Genomic DNA, 17,550 nt, shown 5'->3' on the forward strand with positions numbered 1-17,550 from the left:
TGCGTCGACTACACTGACTTGAACAGAGCCTATGCAAAGGATTGCTTCCCCCTACCCAGAATTGACCGCCTATTAGATGCGACCTCAAGGCATGAGTTGCTGAGTTTCATGGATGTGTACTCCGGCTATAATCAGATTAGGATGGACATGACTGACCAAGATAAAGCTGCTTTTGTAACCAAACTAGGGCTCTACTGCTATAAAGTTATGCCCTTTGGTTTCAAAAATGCTGGAGCAACCGTCCAGTGACTTGTAAACAAAATTTTTGAGTCTTTGATTGGCAATAAAGTGGAGTGTTATGTTAACGATATGGTCGTGAAGACCCAATTCTCTAAATCTTTAATTAACAATTTAGACGTTGATTTTCAAAATTTGAGAAACTATAATATGAAATTAAAAATGAACAAGTGTGTCTTCGGAGTCACTTCGGAAAAATTTTTAGGCTACATAGTCAACCGACGTGGTATCGAAGCCAACCCAGAAAAGGTAAAGGCAATTATAGATATGAGACCAACTCAGAAAATAAAAGAAATCCAAAGGCTGACTGGCCGGGTAGCAGCCCTAAGCCGTTTCATGTCTAAGTCGACAGGGTGATGTCTTCCCTTCTTTAAAGCAATTAAAAAGAATGAGACTTTCGAATGGACTGAAGAATGCCAGCTCGCGTTTGACGAGCTCAAAAGGTATCTATGTACTGCCCCAGTTTTAACCCGACCTGGGGAAGGAGATGTTTTGAAACTATACCTCTGCAAGTGACGAGCTAGTCAGCTCGGTACTAATCAGGGAGGTAGACTGGGTTCAACGGCCCGTCTACTATGTAAGTAAGGTACTGTAGGATGCAAAGACCAGATACCCCAACATTGAGAAATTAGCATGCACGCTAGTGGTAGTAGTTCGAAAATTACGCCCATACTTCCAAGCCCATACCATCATCGTCCTTACGGATAGACCTCTGAGGCACATCCTACTTAAGCCCAAGGTGTCCGGGAGGTTGACGAAATGGTCTATCAAGCTTAGTGAGTATAACATTCGGTTCAAGCCACGACCAGCAATCAAAGTCCAAATCTTGGTGGACTTCATAACAGAATGCACATTCAGCGCACCGACCCCTAAACTGACTGAGCTCGCTCGCAGTCGTACCAACCTAGGACAAGGAGCCCTGGATCCTCCATGTCAATGGCTCGTCCAACCAGCGAGGAAGCGGTGCGAGACTAATACTGTATGGCCCAAGCGAGGTGAAGTTGGAGCATGCTCTCCGATTCGGATTCGAGGCATCAAATAATGAGGTTGAGTATAAGGTGCTAATTGTTGGGCTCAACTTAGCAAAGGAAATGGTGAATACGAAGTGACTCTCAATTGGTAGTTAACCAAGTCAATGGTGAATACGAAGCTTGTGACTTGACTATGGCAACCTACTTAACCAGAGACAGAGAGATCCTACCAAGCTTCAGCTCCTACTTCATCAAACAAATCCCGAGGTCCAAGAATGCCATGGCTGACGCTCTATAACGACTAGCAAGCACGAGTGACAACACTATGCGAACTGTGCACATAGAGGACCTACCATGGCCTAGCATTCTCAGGGGGAAAAAGAGGCCGCTCCCATGTTGCAAGCGGAACCGAGCTAGATTTACCCGCTCGTTGATTATCTGCTCCACGGAACCCTACCTATAGAATGCAATGCAGCTCGGAGGGTAGAGCGTCAATCAGCCAAGTACATCCTCATAGATGGACGACTGTATAGGAGATCATTCACGCTCCCTACCTACGTTACCGACAACCCATAGAAGTTGAGCTTGTACTTCACAATAACCATGAAGGTTTATACGAAGGACACCTGGGGGGGTAGGTCCCTTGCCCAAAAAGCATTAAGGGAAGGCTACTACTGGCACACAATGAAGGCGGACACATTCGAACTCATCAAGAAATGTGATAGATGTCAGAGGCATGCTAACATCCTCCATCAACCTATTGCTAATTTGAAGTATCTTACTAGCCCGTAGCCCTTCGCGCAGAGGGGAATCGACATCCCTGGTACATTTCCTCCAGCAACCGGATAGAGGAAGTTCTTAGTCGTGGTGGTAGACTACTTCATGGAGTGGGAGGAAGCCAAACCGCTAGTAAGCATTATAGTCCAAAACGTGCAAAATTTCTTTTGGAAAAACATCATGTGATGTTTCAAGCTGCCCAAAGTCTTAATTTCGGATAACGGAAAGCAATTTGAAGATATTAAATTCCAAAACTACTGCACTGAGATAGAGATTCAACAGAACTTCACTTTGGTAGAACATCCACAAGCAAACGGGCAGGCCGAAGTAACGAATAGAGCTATCCTCCGTGGGAAGAAATTTCATCTTGTACGAGCTAAAGGGTTGTGGGTGGACGAGATACCAAGCGCTCTTTGGGCCTACCGGACTACCATCAAGACAGCGATGGGCGGGACCCCCTTGAACCTCACATATGGTACAGAGGCAGTGATCCCGACAGAGGTCAAAGTGCCCACATTGTGACTTGAGGCTTAGGATGAGGAAGCAAATAATGACAGCATATAAGTAGAAAGTGGCTCAGTACTATAACGCTCGGTTCAAGAAGCGACAATTTCATGTCGGCGATCTAGTCTTACAAAAAGTATTGGTACCTGAGCCCGTCGTAGGAAAGCTCAAACCGAACTGGGAAGGTTCGTACCATATAATACGGGTGTACGGGGAAAACACATATGAGATCGAGACTTTGGAAGGGAAGCTGGTACCTCGAGCATGGAACATCAACAACTTAAGAAGATACTACATATGAGCCCACAACTCCAGGTATAAATTACCCATGAGATCACCGAACTGGTCAAAAATACGACAAGTTGTAGAGAGGACTATAAGTCACTCCAAGGAGCCTAAGGGCTATGGTGGTGAGCTGATAAGAGACCTCGGCATGATAAAATTCCTAGTTGCCTCTTTGGCTTAGGCAGCTTAAAACCTAGTCGCTTTGGCATGGACATGTCAAAGTAACCCCGACAAAGACAGGTCAGGTATGTACCCTACATTATCTGTTCACCCTAGCATACAATGAATATTAGATTATTCCTACTAGCGTCGAGCTTGCCAACTCGGGAAAAATCTATACTTAGAAAAAGCTTCACTTCTATTTGGTTTAGCTCGCCAGATTGGGAGTAATCCATACTAAAATTTTGCACACAAAGATTGCAAAATACTTATATTTCATTGATAAAGAACTCCGAGTACATAAAAAAAGCGAGCTCAAAGGCTCGGAACATCGAGCATTACAAAAGGGGGGGTCCAAGAAAAGAGGCGTCAGCTTGTTCGGGGATCCTCATCCTTAACGGAGACTTCAATAGGAGGATCTGTCTCCATATGGTCCTTGGTGGCACCGGTCTCCTCTCCCTCGTCATCATGTAGGTCATCATCGCTCTTTGCCTCAAAGTCTAGATCCTTGGCGGCTTCAACGGCCATCTCCTTGGTGATCTTCGACGTGGTGATGGCGCTGAGGTCGAGGTGGGGAAATTCACACCAGGTCAACCACCTATTGAGCTTGAACCCCTTGTGGTAGCACGCTGTCCCAACCTCGACCAACCTTTCCCGAAGCTCCACTGAAGACTTGTAATCCTCAAATGACTTAACTTTGGCCTCCACCATCGCCTGAAGTAGGATTTCAGTCCATTTTTTCACAAGAACCTCGAGGTTCTCGATCTCCCTCTTCAACGCCGCTTCACACTCTTTGAGCTCCTTCTTCTCTGTCATCAACAGAGTTAGCAGCTACTTCTTAGCTCGCGTATCGCTCTTCAGTTGGTTGATTTTGTTGCGAGCTAAGTTATGTTCGGTGTGGGCATTTCAGGAAGACTCCTCGGCTTCGAAAGCCCGCTTTAGGTTCACCTCAAACTAGTAGGCCAAGGTGTGGATAGAAGAGTTCACATGCCAAGAGAAGAAAACAAGCATCAGTATAAGCTCAAGAACACACCACCATACAATGTCTGGTCACTCGAACCTTGAGCTGAGCAACTGGCAAGTCTGCCCAACGAGCGACCTCCTCAGTAAACATTGTATCCTTGTTCTTAAGAAGGCCAAACTTCATAGTCAAAATGCTCCAGACTGGAGCATCGCTGCCCGAAGAGGTGGCGGTCATTGGAACAAGCTCTAAAGACGTAGTCTCCTTAGGTATGCGGAGTGGGGTGGCCTTGCCCGGGTCCTCCTCAACCAAATCGATTACAGGAGGCTGCTCGGCGATAGGTGGGTGTTCGGGCTCAGAAACAGCAACCTCAGTTTTGGTAGCTTCAGTCTCGACGCAAGCCTTCTTGGAGGCTCTCTTCTTCTTATTTTCCTTTTTCATGCTCCTGAAGAGCTCAGATATAATACGAAGTAAAGCGAATGGAAAAAGTACAACAAGTAGTAACCTACCAGGAGGACTTAGGTTGGCTTGCACGAGTTTCTCCTCAGTCATGAAGTTTTTGAACTTCAAGCAGAGCTTGGCCAAAGATCGGACCTCCTCCCTTGTCTTCAAGTCCAATTTAATGCTGGGGTCCTGAATGGCTGCCCTCGAGAGAGTTGGGAAAGGCCACCCATCAGTGTTGCAGACCACGAAGTAGCGCCTCTTTCAAATTGGGACCTTGTTAGGGAGCTCGTGTAATAGTTTGTACCCGGGACGAGGAGACAAGTAGTAAGGTCGTCTGTGTTTGGGCAGAACGCAGGATGAGTTCTTCTTAACGGAAAGGATCGAAGAGAAGACATCGAGGTCAAGGGAACGGTTCTAATCATGGAAAAGGGAAATAGTCCCTACGATATTACGGATGGAGTTCGGGTGTAGCTATTCTATGGTAATGTTAAAGAATTACCGATTTTGATTATAAGAGGGTGAAGTGGAAGACGCAGACCGACTATGAGCTGCTCCTTGAAGACCACGATCTCGTTGTGATCATGATCCCAAGGAAAGTTGCCTAAGGGGATGCTATACACAAAGTCGCCAGGGAGTCTGTACCGAGTTATTAAGGCTAGGATCCTATCCACCGTCATTGTTGACGGGCCAAAGTTGTTTTGAAACCGACCTCGGTGTGAGGTGGAAGCTGATTTGCCAGAAGCTTCTCACTCCTGCCGAGGTGAGTCTGCCTTGGGCGGACTGAGATCCACATCCTGTCCTGAAGTGACCACCTCGGCAGGATGAGGCTCCACGGTCTGAGCCGAGGTGCCCACCTCGGCCCTAGCGGACTCACCGCTCTCGTCTAAAAGACTATCTAAGCTAAGGCTAGACATATTAAACGAAAGGAAAAAGGAATAAAAAAAGCAAAGGAAGGTGGAGTCACCAAAAGGAAGACTAAAGAAAGAGAGACGACCTCAGACCCAAAAATAGCTGACACCAAACTGGAATACTTGAGCGTGACCTCAAAAATTGTGGACTTGCTGATTTGTGGCAAAGAAAACATGCCCTTTAGCCCCTATTTATATCTGGGAATCAACGGTCAAGATCAACACTATCAAACGACTCCTAGAAAAACCGGTTGCATGCCTCCCAAGGTTGAAATCAATTTAGCGTGTGTTATGACATTTGTGGAGTCTATAATCGGTTTTGATGTCCACGCATACCGGGTATGCGATCTAGGTCACTTCCTGGTTGAGCCGATCGGCCGAACAGGTCCGACCAATGACTCCCCCTCCACATCACCTAGACTTCATGCCAAATCCACCTAAGCTCGTCATGAACTCCCCGCACCGGTTTAGGACCCCTACCACGAGGAGTGGGGGACAAATGATGAGTGGTAATCTGGCACGACCTAATAAATAAAGGTCACGTGGATGTGATCTGCCTATAGGATGACAACTTAGTAAGGGGAGCTTAGTCAGTAGTATGTGGAGTTCGGACGTTTGGCCACCTCGGCAAAAAGTCACCTCGACACCTAATCGAGTTAGGGGACCAAGAACAGAAGTGACACGTAATCAATTCCAGTAGCTTCCCAGTAGACTCCGAATATTACGAGATCACACCGCATAACGACAAGCCTTATCTTCTCCTCGCCCAGATCAAGCTGCGAGAATAAGGTTCATTGACCGATACGTTACTCCCCGATTAAAGTGAAAATGGATCTCGTCCATTTAGGCCGCAGATCTCGGAACTATTTTGGGAAACCCATGATAATTCAACTATATAAAAGCATCAATCCCTTCATGGTCTAGGTACGCACGATTACTTATATCCAAGCTCTCTAACACTCAAATTCTATCTCGCAACCACAACAGAATACTGACTTAGGCACCGGAACGACCTCCCCAGGTCATCCACCCCAGTCACTCTGATCTTTATTTTGCAGTTTGTTCCAATTCATCACTTGAGTTCGTCCAAGCAATCTTCTAGCTAAGAGGTTGCAGATCGCACATCATCAAAAACCAATTTGAACAGGTTAGAATATGTCTGATCCATGTATAATGAATTTATATTAAACTGAATCGGGTTGAATCAATATCAAATCCATTGACTGAAGAGTTGGACACTATCCGACTTAAAACTAATTTAAACAGATTGGAGTATCAATAAGTTATTGAATTGGACCAATCCAAACCAGGTCAAAATATGTTAATCGGATTGTTGTGTACCTGGTCCATATGCATAGGCTCATATTGAAGATCGGGTTTCACCAATGTCCGGTCCATTTACTGCCCTACGTGGACCGCAACATTCTTTTTTTGCTCCAAAGAAAAAATCATGCGTAGTCTTTTCCTGGACATGAAGCAAGAAGTGTTGAATTTTTTATTTTTTTATTATTATTTTTGTTTTTGTATTTAAAGTGTAGAGTCGGACAATGTTTGGTTTATATATTTGTTTTAGTTGGAACGTTCGCTTGTTTGTTTCATGAAAAGGATATATAAAGTTGGGTTGGGTGCGCGGACTCCTTCCCAACCTATCAAGAAATATTAATTTAATAATAATATTTATCGTCTTTATGTACATAGGCACCCACTAGAATAGATCTTATAATGTAACAAATATGCCAGTAAATTTACCAAAGGGAGAGAGCGACCTACGGTGAATTAATTTAAAACAAGATTGCTTTTTCTTAATGTGTTTTACTTTACCTAGTGAGTGATTGAGTGATTTGCCACCCAAATATTCTCTCTCTGTCACAGCACCATCAAGAGGTGGACAAGCCTAAAATCGATTCCCTAAACCAATTTTGAAGAAACAAAAAATTGAACAACACCCAATATGCTTTTCATGCATATCGAGTGCATCAATACTTTTAACCTTTTATAGCATGACCAGGCTCAAGTTTATAATGGTTTCCACTTGCAAATAGAAACTGATAGGGGTAGAAGTGACCTCTAGTAAAATCCAGACATGTGACAGCTCTAGAGGCACTCATGCCTTTGCCAACGAGCATCCACCCCCACCTTGGGCAGCCGCTCACCTCGGGCAATTAGGGCTCGTCTCAAGCGACGAATTATTATCAGCCTCCCACAAGATTGTCCCCAACAACATTTTCCCACCATTTATTGAGATCATCATCGCTAGATGCTTTCAATACACGACGGAAATATGTTGTGGGACATTGTAGGAGGCTGATTTGATCTCAAGTGACCAAGGTTCACCTTGGACAATCAGGCCTTTACTATGGTTGAGCTGCCATGCCGCTAATGGTAAAGGGTAGCTCGGTTTATGAGCTGAGCCATTTACATACCATAACACACTTCATTGAGATGAATTGCACTAGAAGAAACACTCTTGTAGCGGAAAAAACCATACAGCCTCTAGGCCTATGCGGTTAGGATAAGCAATTTGTGTGCAAGGGTCGTGTGTTGACTCGTTGAATGGCTCCATCAAGGTCAGTGGCATTGAATCATGATCTCATGTGTGCATGGTTCTTTCCGATCCATGGGGAGGTGCCACTAATGTGCCAAAGGGCGATTGTGCGGATGATGTGTGTAAGGCAACCATGACCTTATGAACAAACCCACATGTTAGGACGATGGGATAGTTCAATTCGATAAGGCAGTTAAAGTGTAGGGGCATGCTTAGGCCAAGCTCATGTGGAAAGCCTCCATGTGCATTGTGCAATTCCTGTCCATGCATTGTCCTTTTGGACGATTGTGTGCTTCACGAAAAATCCTAATAGCCATTAATCAGGACTATCCTATAAGGAAAGTTGGTCTTCGAGAGTGACAATGGTAGGCAACCAAAAAGATTTACCACCCTTCTTCTTCACAAGGATGTTAAGATCTTAGAGGTTTGTGATTGTGAGAAGGTAACGTAATTGTTTTCGAAAAATCGTAAAAATAGAATTTACAATAATATCACTGGATACAGCCAACCAAGCATGTTAAACTAAGCATGTATAAGAAGTGTGAGTGTGTGACAATGTGATGTATTCCCATTGGTACAGGCTTGTTCTATCTATTCAAGGATTTCAACCTCAAGTCTTCCTATCATGCTTATACCGAAAAGGCAAAAGAAAGCTTAAAATCAAAATGGCTGAGTAAGAACATCCACTGTGTATTAGAAATGGGCGCCTCGTATGCACATCCACTGTGTATTAGAAACATTTTTCATTAATATATTTACTAATAAATTTGGGAGATGTTCCCAATGCATGGTAGGATGTAGATGTGAGGCGCCAGTTGTGAGAAACACACGTCACATTTCATAGATCTCGGATCTAATGCAACCAAAAAGCATTTTGAATACCCTGACTAGCGCATACTCGAAATATCTCCCGTATTTATGTTTTACATTTACGGAAAGATGTTCGAGATGTGTGGCTTGGATGCGTATTAGCACGCTTTTTTTTTTTTTTTTTATGTTTTGTTTGGAACATGCAAGATCCCTGTCTCCACCCTATTTCTTTTGTGAACAGTATAGAGCTAAATCAGCATAATAGCAGGCGAATACAAATCAAACAATTTCAGCTAGACTATTTTAATAATTTACTTAATTTTTGCATCAAATAATTCTATAAAATTAGGAATTAAAAAGAGAAAGGACACAAATTCAAAGAGGAGTGGAGGACCCCTAAGCAGGATGGCACAATTTTGACCTTAGTATTGCTGTCAAATTGCAGTACTTCTGACAGTACAGTACAGAGTCAGATAAGGGGCAAGAAGAATCCAAAATGGCAACAGCAAGCCCACCCTCTTCTCAAGTAATTGAGCTGAACATTTAGATTTAGGCACCTACAAATTCAAATTTGTTGATGTGGCGTGCAGGTGGGAGTTTTGTATGATTGTATGTGTAGAGGGACTGAGGGGATGAACCAATTTATTATTATTTTTTTTTTAAGAATGTTTGTATTTGTATTTGCAGCACCACTTGCAAGCCTTAGCACATGGCCACTACATCTTTGTTGACCACTACTACCGGCTAGAGAACCACAACGATTCTCACAGTCTCACTCACGACTATATAACTATTTGTGGTAAATTGGTAATTAGCATCAATATTCTTTCTTTGGTTTCGACAATGGTGAATGTACGGCGCTACAGGGCGATTCGTTGGTGGAAATGTTTAGTTACACGTCGCCTCTTTTTTTTTTTTTTTGTTAAGACGGAAAATAATCAATCAACACAGATCAGAATTTTATAACCCTAAAGTACAGGGTGAATGCATCCTGACCGTGAATTAATGTTAAATTCACGGGGCAGGATGTTAAATTAAGAATTCTACATCTGTGTATTCGTACTTGTCCGTAAGACTTAAGACTTTAACAGAGGCAACACTCTCTCTCTCTCAGTCCCTCTCACAAATCTCAACTTTCACCACGTCGTCGGTCATCGTAACTCGTAATTCGTAATAATATACAAGGATACAAGCCTCTTAAAAGAAGTGCCTCCACGAATCTGCCTCCCAAACTAATGATAAAACGCCAATGACACCAATATATTGCCATTTGTTTGCTGCTCCTACCTTCAAAGTTCAAACCACATGTGAATCCGTCGGCCTTATATCTCCTCTCTGGACATGCCACCGCCCTCGCTTGTTGCACTTCTCCCAACAGCAACAACCCAATAAATTAAAGAAAAGAGTGGGCGCCAACGTCATACAGTATATCCCCGCTATATATTGGGAATATCTCCCCACACCGTTAGACGTTGTGGGGCTCAGATCTGAACTCAAAAGGAAAAGTAATTATATATATTCATGAAGGAATCATAAGAAAACAAAAATATCAACAACATTTCTCATTGCTACTAATGTGATCTATTCTTTTCTCGTGTTTTCCATTTATTCTCGTTAATATTAACAAAGAAATAAAGAACAGAGAGAGATGGCGGCCTCAGCGTGTTACACCAACATGGGTGTATACTGTATAGGAATATCAGGCATCAGCCAGACTTCTGTCTATTTCTAGTCTTCGTAGTGGTCGTTGCTGTCGATGCCATCGGGGCCGTCGAGAGGAAAACATGTGTCCTCGCCACCAGTGTTCCACAGGAAATGAGCGTAATTGGCCGCGTAAGAACTGTTGCCTGGTTCGGCCGCTATGGCCTCCAAGTACGTCTCCTCCGCTGCGCATAGATCCTTCCGCACCAGCCACAAGAAGCTCGCGTACCGGCTCAACGACTCCGCGTCCCCTTGTTCTACCCGGACTGCTCGCTTGAAGTATTCCTCCGCTCTGTTTAACATCAATACAATTCATACAACAAATTAGTGGAGTGAATTACACACAAATGCCACCAAATACCCTTCATAATTAAACTCTAAAAACTCCACCAAATATTACTATTTCTTCTTTCTTTTCCCAACATTTTCGATTCCCTTTCCATTTTAATCAACAATACAAAATAACCTGACGTGTTTACTTCTGATTTGGTGTTTCTAGCGGATCCGGACTCTTGACAAAATAACCCTCACTCACTAAACAAGATTTTCATTTAATTTAAATTCTACTGAATTTGGTAGTTTGAAATTTACCTGTCGTACTCGTGCATGACAAGGTAGAGGAATTGAGCGTAATTGGCGAGGAGGAGAGGATTATTAGGCTCTTGAGACAATGCTTGCTGATACAGAAGCTCTGTCCTAAAGTAGTCCGTGTAGTCTTCCGGCTCAACCTCCACCTTAATCGGTGAAACCAATCGTCGCATCGTCTCCTTGTCCAGAGTCTCGTCCCCCATCACCGTTTGCATTCTCTCTGCCTCCTCCACGATCTCATTCCATAACTTTTTCTCTTCCTCCCCTCGTACTCCCCAGCTCTCCGATTCCAACACCGTTCCCGACTCGCTACCATCCTTCGACGCTGTCGGGTTCCCAAATGATGACATCTGTGATATCTCGTCTGGCAGAATGGTCTGATGCTGGTTCGACGACGATGAACCATCAAATCGTCCATCACCGTCGGTTCCACTGGCCACCGGCCGCACCTTATCACCACCACCACCACCATTGTTTCCCCCAACGAAGGCGGTTTTCCCGACCGAGGATGAAACAGAAAATGTCTTCATCGTCGAAGAATCGAACCTGGGCTGCTTTTGACTCCGCACGTCATCAGTCAACGATACGGTCTCAATGGTAGGGATTGAAGATTCCACAGCCGGAGATGCTGCTGCCATGGCAGTATTATGGCCCATAGAGTACACAGTGAAGTTCGCAAGCAGTATCATAACGTAAACCATAAGAGTCGGTGTGTGCGAAAACACCTGCTGAAAGAGCCAAACAAACGAGGCATGCATCTCTTTCTGCACTCGGGTCACAATCCCTTGCACATCTTCATAGAAAAGAATCTCCCGCATCTGCAAGGTATAATTGTGAAGCTCCCGGATGATGAACACCATCGAAGAGAAGGCTTTCTTCACGGAGCAGTACGCTGACTCCCCTGCTTCTCTGAATCCTTCATGCCATTGCCTTTTCTTCTTTATCATACGAAGAGACAGAGGGATGTCGACGCTGTTCGCCTTCCGCTCTATGTTGGCCGGGATAATTTCGTCTCTTTCCAGCCATCCTGGCGGTTCCGAACTGATTACCAGCCAAGGAGGCTCTACCGAATCAAGAAGCTCGAATGGGGGAAATATTCCGGGACTTTTTACAGGGTTTATGCTACTATGGATTCTGGAAAATTCCTCGTTTAATACACTATTACTACTGCTACTGGTGCTGCTTTCTCCTACTTTATCTCTGGAATTGGCTACTTCGTCTGATTCTGTTTTTGTAACGTTGTTAATTTCGCCGTCGCCATGTGCAAGGTGGAGCTTTAACGCTAATTCTTGAATCTGCTTGGCGAATTCTTCGTCAGAGAATGATCCATCTAAGCTAGCGCTGGAAGCTCTCCTCAAGGTTTGGCCTCTGGATCTCTTATACTCGCAAGACCTAGACCTCAAGAGCTTGGCCGATGACCCATCGAACAGAGACGAACGATCCTGTCGAGGAACAAATCGGCAATGAATAGCCCTATCGTTTCCACTTTGTCTTTTAGAAGGGGATAAGATTGCAGAGGCGTAGGTCTGAGAAGAGGAAGGGGAGTTAGGAACAACAGACTGCGACCAATGCAAACAGGTAGCAGCAACCTTTACCCCCATTCTTCACCCAACGAACCCGAATTCGCAACGCAGAAGAAGAAACCAAGGAAATGGAGATAACAGGAGAAGTCTGAAGACTTGAAAAAGATGTGGAAGAAAAGGAGAAGCTTCACAAAACAGAGGCCAGCAGAAAAAGGAGTCAAGGTCCCGGAAAGCTTGGGTAAAAGGGATCTTTCTTTTATTGAAACGGACTTTCTCGCTCCTCTTTCCGGTTCTTTTTCGATCGGATCCGGAGAAAACCTCAAAATGACTTTCTTCCACGCACTTCAACCTGCAATGAAAATTGCAACCATCATCAGTCAAACTTCTACAAGCTCTACTGGTAGAAATGCTATCTTCTTCTTAGCACCTAATCCTTTCTAGGAATTCTCTGGCTCAACATAAAAAACCTTATAAATTTTCTAATTTTCTTTCAAAAAAAACGAGAGGTTCTAAAGACAAAGGCTTCAGATTTCAAATCCAGTCACAGATTTAAAATTACACACAGAGATGATAATAGGAAGATTGGAGGATGAAACTAGTGGCCATTATCCCCCCAAACGGCCAAAAGAGAAGCTCGGATCGATATAGCGCAAACAGAGAACACCATGTAGACAGAGAAATTTATGAAGCGGGTAATTTGGAAGAAGCTAGTGACACAAACAAAAGTCAAGAAGGATTCAATATAGAAAGAGAAAGAGAAAGTTTTGAAGAACAGGAGCTCAGTAGCTTACTCGAACTTTCAACCGGGATCAAATGATTCTTACGATAAGTTCCGGTGAAGGTTTGAGGCGGCGATCGAGTAAGCGAACTACGACCGTAGCTTCACTTATCTGATGTCTCTTGAAGGGAACTTCGCTCTCTTATATACATGTGAGCAAGCTCGCTCTCTTTCTCCCTCTATCCCTCCTGCAGGAAAAATCTCCAAATAAGCGTATAACAAAACCTACTGTGTATTTGCTGCATGCCGTAAAAGAGGAAACTACGCTATCGCCGTATCAGATACGGTTTTCATGGCTCCAAATCCAAAAGGGATGATCTCATGACCATGGTTAATCGGTAATTTGCTCTTCGCAATCGCCAGGCATGAGCAGATATTTTTTTAGGCTGAGCCGCAGTGCCGCAGAGGGTTACACATTGAAGGTAGAGGCGGTTAGTCCAACCCCACGAGTCCACAACCCGATGAAAGAGGGATTGAATCAAGGACCACAACTACCGAGCTAACTGACATCTTCCGGTTTTACTTTTCTTTTGAATGTTCTATCAGCGATAACTACAAGAGATTTTTTTTTTTTTCCAGCGAGGCAGCAAACTGACGCTCACCTTTCAGTTTTTCACCATGGGAACAAAGAAGCCTTTCAGCGATTTTTTTGTTGTTTGGTTGGCCGATTATATCGATTTTTAGGAAATTAGCAAAATTCGATCCCTAAAATCGGCTTGGAAAGGGATCACCACTTTTGGTGATTCCCCGATTTTTGTTGGGTGAGGTGGCATCCTGTGTGCTTCAATGAAAAATAATCGCTTTTTAATAATCACCGATTTTTAAAAAGTTGGTTGACATGGAATAAATGATATCAAATAATAAAAAAAAGTGATTTTTAAAAAATCATTGATTTTAGTAATCACCGATTTTCACGAAATCAGGTTTGAGGAATCTCATCGATGCCAAACATCACCTTGGTAGAGATGACAATTTTTCCCATTGACGATGGATACCCAATTTCTTAGACTCGATGGGATTAGGGATGGGGATTGCTTTAGCAAGGCAGGGATAACGATTAATAGAGATCCCTGACCAAGGTCAAGGTTTAGGATGGGCAATGAGGTCCCTATCCTCAATGGGTACTTGACTTCCCTAACTCAATGGGGTCAGGAGTGGAAATTGCTTTGGTAGGGCAGGGATAGGGATTAATAGGGATCCCTGATTGAGGTCAAGGTTTAGGATGGGGAATGAAGTCCCCACACTCCTGATGGGTACCTAACTTCCCCTACTCAATGGGGTCAGGGATGGGATTGCTTTGGCAGGGTAGGATAGGGATTAATTGGAATCCTCGACTAAGGTGAGGGTTAGGGATGAGGAATGAGGTCTCTACCCTCATTTTAGGGATTTGGGTCCCCAATGGGGATCGGGGTTAGGATCAAGGTCAAGGATGAGGAATATAATCTCAGACTCGAACCCACTTGTCATTCCTAATCCTGCAACAATGGTAACATCAGCAAGAATTGTAATCTTGACTTTATGGGTTCCACCCCCACATGGCTGTCATTTTAAATGGTACATGGAAACACAAACCACCATTAAATAGTAGAAAAAAAATGTAAAATGAGCTAGCCAACAACTTGGTGGTATTGACACGTGTAAACTAATATTTAACTTGGGATGGTAATTTTCTCCCTAAAACTGGATTTGCCCTACCCCACTTAGAATGGGGCAGATTTTTTTTTTCTATCTTAAACAGGGAAAGAGTAGGGATAGGGCAAATATTATTGCTCCAAAGCTAAAACGAGACAAAGATGATTTTTACATATAATTCCCTCAACCTACCTTGAACTAATGGTAAAAGATTAAAATATTTTTAGATTTAATATTAATTTCTAAAATACCTCTAAATTCCTCTAAATTCTTAAAACCCTAAGATCCCATTACTCCATTTTTATAATACTCTAAATTATTATAATTTATTTTCTAAAGTGCTCTAAATTCTCATAATCTTATTTAGAAAATACCTTGAAATTAAATGCATTTTAAATATTAGATGATTGCTTTGGAATGTCTCTCCTCCTGCCCATTCCCATTGTCATTCCTAATTTTCAATATATAACTCTTTTTTTTGTGAATGTACGTCAACATTTAATTTAAAAACCCTCTTCACCGACCCGGTGAATGAGAAGAGGTGACAAATTGATAAAAGACCCAGGAGAGAGGAAAGGTGGACTGATTTATAATTTTGTACGTACATGAAACATTACCGCCTATGAAAAATAAAAAATAATAATAAAGCTGTCAAGTCCTCAGAACCAAAATTGTAAGGTAGTGCCCCAAGAGTTAGGGGAGGGGTGGGGGTGTCACAGAAATAATGAAGGTACGAAGGCCAATTTTCATCCATCTGTGCACTAAGAATCGTTGAGATTCCTCCCGGCCCTCTACCCAGAATGGCAATTTGAATAAAATTCTTTTGTTTGGCAAAGAGTTGGCATCACATTTAAGAGAATGGTTTACGCAGATTAAACATGTGACCCATTTTGGCTGCCACCCGCATATCAATTGCCATTATTAACGTAGATAGACTTTACGGTAATCTTTTTTTTTTTTAATTTGGAAACACTGAAAGGTAAAAGTTAAAGCTTAAATAAAAAAAGAAAGAAAAAAAAGAAAGCTTATTTATTGTTTTTATTAGTATTAACGAGAAAGAAGATTCAAGGAGGGGTCTTAACATATTTACATGTGCTTAAATTAAATTCAATATGTGTTTTATTAAAATATATAAATAATAAATTTCTACGGCGTTAAAAATATTCCATTTAATTAGGTGAGAGGAAAATGATAACGAAAAAAATATATAGGTGGGTAGAGAGACTCAAGAGGCATGGACGGCCCAAATACAAAGCCACACAGCAAAGTGGAGTGCACCAGTGGTGGAGCCAGGGATCACCAACTTGGCAACGTCTGCATCGGAGGAGGCAAGAACTGACAAGAAAGTCAGTCAACTTGATACTACAGCGAAGGCGATGGCCTAGTAACGGTGGAGGTTGGGATTCTTTCTGTGTGGTGTGATGTGGTGTGGCCCTTTTGCGCTCTACTCACTACTCTAGCTAGTAAGAGCCGTGTCTGATTTCCTTCCATCCTCCTTGTCTTTCTCTCAGTTCTCCGGTCTCCCAACTGACCCGGAGGACAGGGGTCCCCTAAATTAAAGATTCTTAGATCCATCAGCTGCAGTTGCGTAAATGCCAGGGTACGGTCCGATAATAATAGCCGTCCACGGCGGTCCTGTAGAGGAGAGCTACTTTGCACGACAGCGCGTTTTGCCATTTTGCAAGTTCAAGGTACACATCGTCTCTTCTCTCCGCGCATCCCCCAACTTTTTGCCAGTTTAGATCTACTCCCAATAAAACGCTCCCAACAGTCTCAACTGGCCAGTGCAGTCGCATATTAGGAACATCTTCCCATTAGTCGCAGTCACAAAGGGAGAGATGTTCTCGGCATGCGGTCGCAGTAGAGCGTTTGATTGGTAGAAGATCCCTATCAGTATTGAGTTTGGATCACCTTCGGCTGCCAACAAAAATCATTCCAACCACCTTTCAACATAATCTCACACCACACATGCGGATTCCACTTTTGTAGTGGTTTCAATGAGATGTGCGGTGTTAGATCAAATTGATAGGGGTTGGAATGTTTTTTGTTGACAGAAGTTTTCAATTCGCATCCTCGCATATTAATTCTTTTGTTTTTTTGGACAAAATATGCTCCTACTTATTTATTCATCAATTACCTCGTCATACGAGTATTATTATTCCTTTCAGCCAGCGGTCAAAAACAAAACAGAAAAAAAATCAGCAGACATATGACAGAAGAGCACAGCAATGGAGAGGGAGAATGAATAGAGACGAGAAATGGGTTATAATTCGGAACTGCGCGCAAATAGAGCCTTATTTGTTTTGTTGATTAACGGTGCTAACGGCAAAACTACTTATTATGGGTCATGGGATGTATAGTGTATACTGTATAGGTCTCAATTATCAGCAGTTTTGGCTGCAAGAAGCTTTGTGCAAGGATAGAGATGGAAGAAACCATGTGACTGCAACTCGATCCGAGTTAAGGACAGGAATTAGGTTGTACTTCTGTTGATTTTTCTAAAAACTCATTTTCCATATTTTAAAATCTCTGCGTAGAATATGACAATAACCAACCTTTTACAAATTATACAAGCTCAATTTGCAGAAAGTTTGATTTGACTCAATTTAAGCCAAACTTACAATCGAGATTGAGCCCAATGAAACTCCGCATACGAAGTTCCTAATTCTAATTGAGTTTACATTATATAATATTTTTAATTTTTATTTATATAATGTATTTTATTTT

At 42.9% G+C, this 17,550-nt stretch overlaps 1 protein-coding gene and 1 long non-coding RNA gene across 2 annotated transcripts; one reads left to right on the plus strand and one right to left on the minus strand.

Moving 5' to 3' along the window:
• Positions 1 to 10,089: 10,089 nt before the first annotated feature.
• On the minus strand, positions 10,090 to 13,636 carry LOC148870792 (uncharacterized). The gene is made up of 3 exons (XM_088970205.1): positions 13,205 to 13,636; positions 10,894 to 12,762; positions 10,090 to 10,594 (listed from the first exon to the last, which is right to left on the minus strand). Exons 2-3 carry the CDS (start codon positions 12,489 to 12,491, stop codon positions 10,330 to 10,332), a joined length of 1,863 nt encoding a protein of 620 aa, XP_088826331.1. The 5' UTR covers positions 12,492 to 12,762; positions 13,205 to 13,636; the 3' UTR covers positions 10,090 to 10,329.
• A 2,421-nt stretch (positions 13,637 to 16,057) lies between these two features.
• On the plus strand, positions 16,058 to 17,349 carry LOC148870793 (uncharacterized). The gene is made up of 2 exons (XR_016107632.1): positions 16,058 to 16,514; positions 16,992 to 17,349. It is a non-coding gene; the product is annotated as an uncharacterized LOC148870793 (long non-coding RNA).
• Positions 17,350 to 17,550: the final 201 nt, after the last annotated feature.

Source organism: Nelumbo lutea, chromosome 2, assembly GCF_056320005.1.
Source record: "Nelumbo lutea isolate HS-2025 chromosome 2, American lotus-T2T, whole genome shotgun sequence".
Lineage (NCBI taxonomy): Eukaryota > Viridiplantae > Streptophyta > Magnoliopsida > Proteales > Nelumbonaceae > Nelumbo > Nelumbo lutea.